General features: G+C 37.7%; 1 protein-coding gene across 1 annotated transcript; it reads left to right on the top strand.

Moving 5' to 3' along the window:
- The first annotated feature begins 276 nt into the window (after window positions 1-276).
- LOC119987446 lies at window positions 277-1,579 on the top strand. Its single transcript, XM_038832367.1, has 2 exons — window positions 277-547; window positions 1,196-1,579. The coding sequence occupies exons 1-2, from the start codon at window positions 333-335 to the stop codon at window positions 1,398-1,400; spliced, it is 420 nt and encodes a 139-aa protein (XP_038688295.1). The 5' UTR covers window positions 277-332; the 3' UTR covers window positions 1,401-1,579.
- Window positions 1,580-1,891: the final 312 nt, after the last annotated feature.

Below are 1,891 nucleotides of genomic sequence, written 5' to 3'. Positions count from 1 at the left end.
AGTATCAATTTTCAGGTGGGCCTGGCATTGTCCACATAAGGATTGTACACAACCCAACAACTCAGCCCAGAAAGAATAACATGCCAAATAGCCTTTTTTTGCATAATAATTGTCTGGAACATTAAAGGTGGCCTTTTCTTTCCCGGTTGTTTGATGAGATACATGTATATGGCTCAAATTTGTAAGAAGATTTTTTTTCAAGTTTTATCCAAAAAAAGATAAGACAAAATATTTTTTCAAAAAGACTTATGTATTGATATTATTAAGTGCGGAAAAAACCAAAATTCATTTTGTGTTCACCATAATTTATTGGTGAAGACTGAGCAAGTGCAATGGCATCTATTGGTTGTGCTGCTAGTTTATCACCGCAGTTTGCGTTGGTCTCGAAGAAGAGCAAAGCCTGTATATCTGCGCGTACAAGATCGAGGCCTATGGCGCCGATTCGAGCAGAGACCACCGGCTCTGTCATGGAGAAGGCAGGAATCAAGATTGAGAGGAATCCTCCCGAGTCCAAACTCACCCATCTCGGGGTCAGAAGTTGGCGCAAGTGAGTACTTTTATGTTTCGTTTCTGTGAAATCCAAACAGATAAGAGTAGATTATATGTTTAGATGGTGTCGTGTCGTTGCTTTGATTGATTTTGAACTAGCGGGTTTGGCTGTGCTTGTCATTTAATTTCAAACCCCACATCACATCATCCTAGCTCCTCGTCAAGTAAGAATCCAGCTAAGGAGGAATAATTTTTTTTGAGTCTCCAGACATACCTCCGCAAAACAAGAACGAAAATATGAAGTGTGAAAATTAAATACTTATCGAAGCTATTATGATTTATGGCTGCGATTATGAAAAAGAAAGAAAGAAAAACTGAAAGAGAAGAAATGGAGGTGGCTAATCCCCTAGCGGATCTCACATGTGCCTGAATCTGAATTCAGCTTCACTCTACATAAGAAGCATAATCTTTTTAGGAGTCCCAACTTTGAAGATAAACCTTGAGATGTAGTTCAGGATAACCTTAATGGCTTTTTAATAAAAAATAGATGAGCTAAATTCGTTTGTCTGCAAACAGATTGATATGGTGTTTATAAACTGACTTGTGTATATATGGGAAAGCTCTCATCCAATTGGGACATTTATTTTATTTGATTTTGTTATACTACGTGTGCATGTTGTAGCTGATGCTGCAATATGAATCGCAGGTGGGGTTGCTCTCCAAGCAAATTTCCATGGACATACTCAAGCAAAGAGATTTGCTATCTGCTGGAGGGAAAAGTGAAGATCTACCCGGATGGTTCAGAGGAGATTGTTGAGATTGGTGCTGGTGACTTGATTGAGTTCCCAAGAGGAATGAGCTGCACTTGGGATGTTTCAGTAACTGTGGACAAGCACTACAAATTTTACTAATTATGCTATGAACAATTCCTCCACTTCTGCTAAAATAAAAGAATGCCTAGACTGTGTATGCTACCTATATATGATTTCTTCCTCCTACAAAACAACCTACCATGTATTTGTCAAGTGCTACTTAGCTTTATCATAAAAAAAAGGTTCTATATATGAACCTAACCGTTATTTTATGTGAATGTGATGAAACTCTAACAAGTAGTTTCTCCCGTATATTAATATAGTCGGTGTTTTGGATTGAATTTGTGCTTGTATTTGCGACATGTTTTTGGGAAATAATATGTGAACTTCGTCCTTAGAAATTATTAAATTCAGCTAAGTGCACTTTAAACTGTGTGATGTAAGCACACTTCAGTGAAAACAAAATGTCCCACACCGACAAATAAAGTTGTACATTGTCCGTATATATGCAACGTGAGAGTCTATACAATGCTTTTGAATAATCTTTGAAAGATGTGGGTTGATCAGTTTGGCCCAGACTCAATGGCAGG

This window comes from Tripterygium wilfordii, chromosome 20 (assembly GCF_013401445.1).
Source record: "Tripterygium wilfordii isolate XIE 37 chromosome 20, ASM1340144v1, whole genome shotgun sequence".
Taxonomy (NCBI): Eukaryota; Viridiplantae; Streptophyta; class Magnoliopsida; order Celastrales; family Celastraceae; genus Tripterygium; species Tripterygium wilfordii.
Note: the sequence above shows the minus strand (reverse complement) of the source record. Positions and strands in the feature narration are given on the sequence as shown.

What these genes read in the sequence shown, in the direction of transcription:
- LOC119987446 (XM_038832367.1), top strand. Translation starts at nt 333, where the DNA reads ATGGCATCTATTGGTTGTGCTGCTAGTTTATCACCGCAGTTTGCGTTG. An exon ending in GGGGTCAGAAGTTGGCGCAA is followed by an intron (nt 548 to 1,195) that starts GTGAGTACTTTT and finishes TATGAATCGCAG; the next exon opens with GTGGGGTTGCTCTCCAAGCA.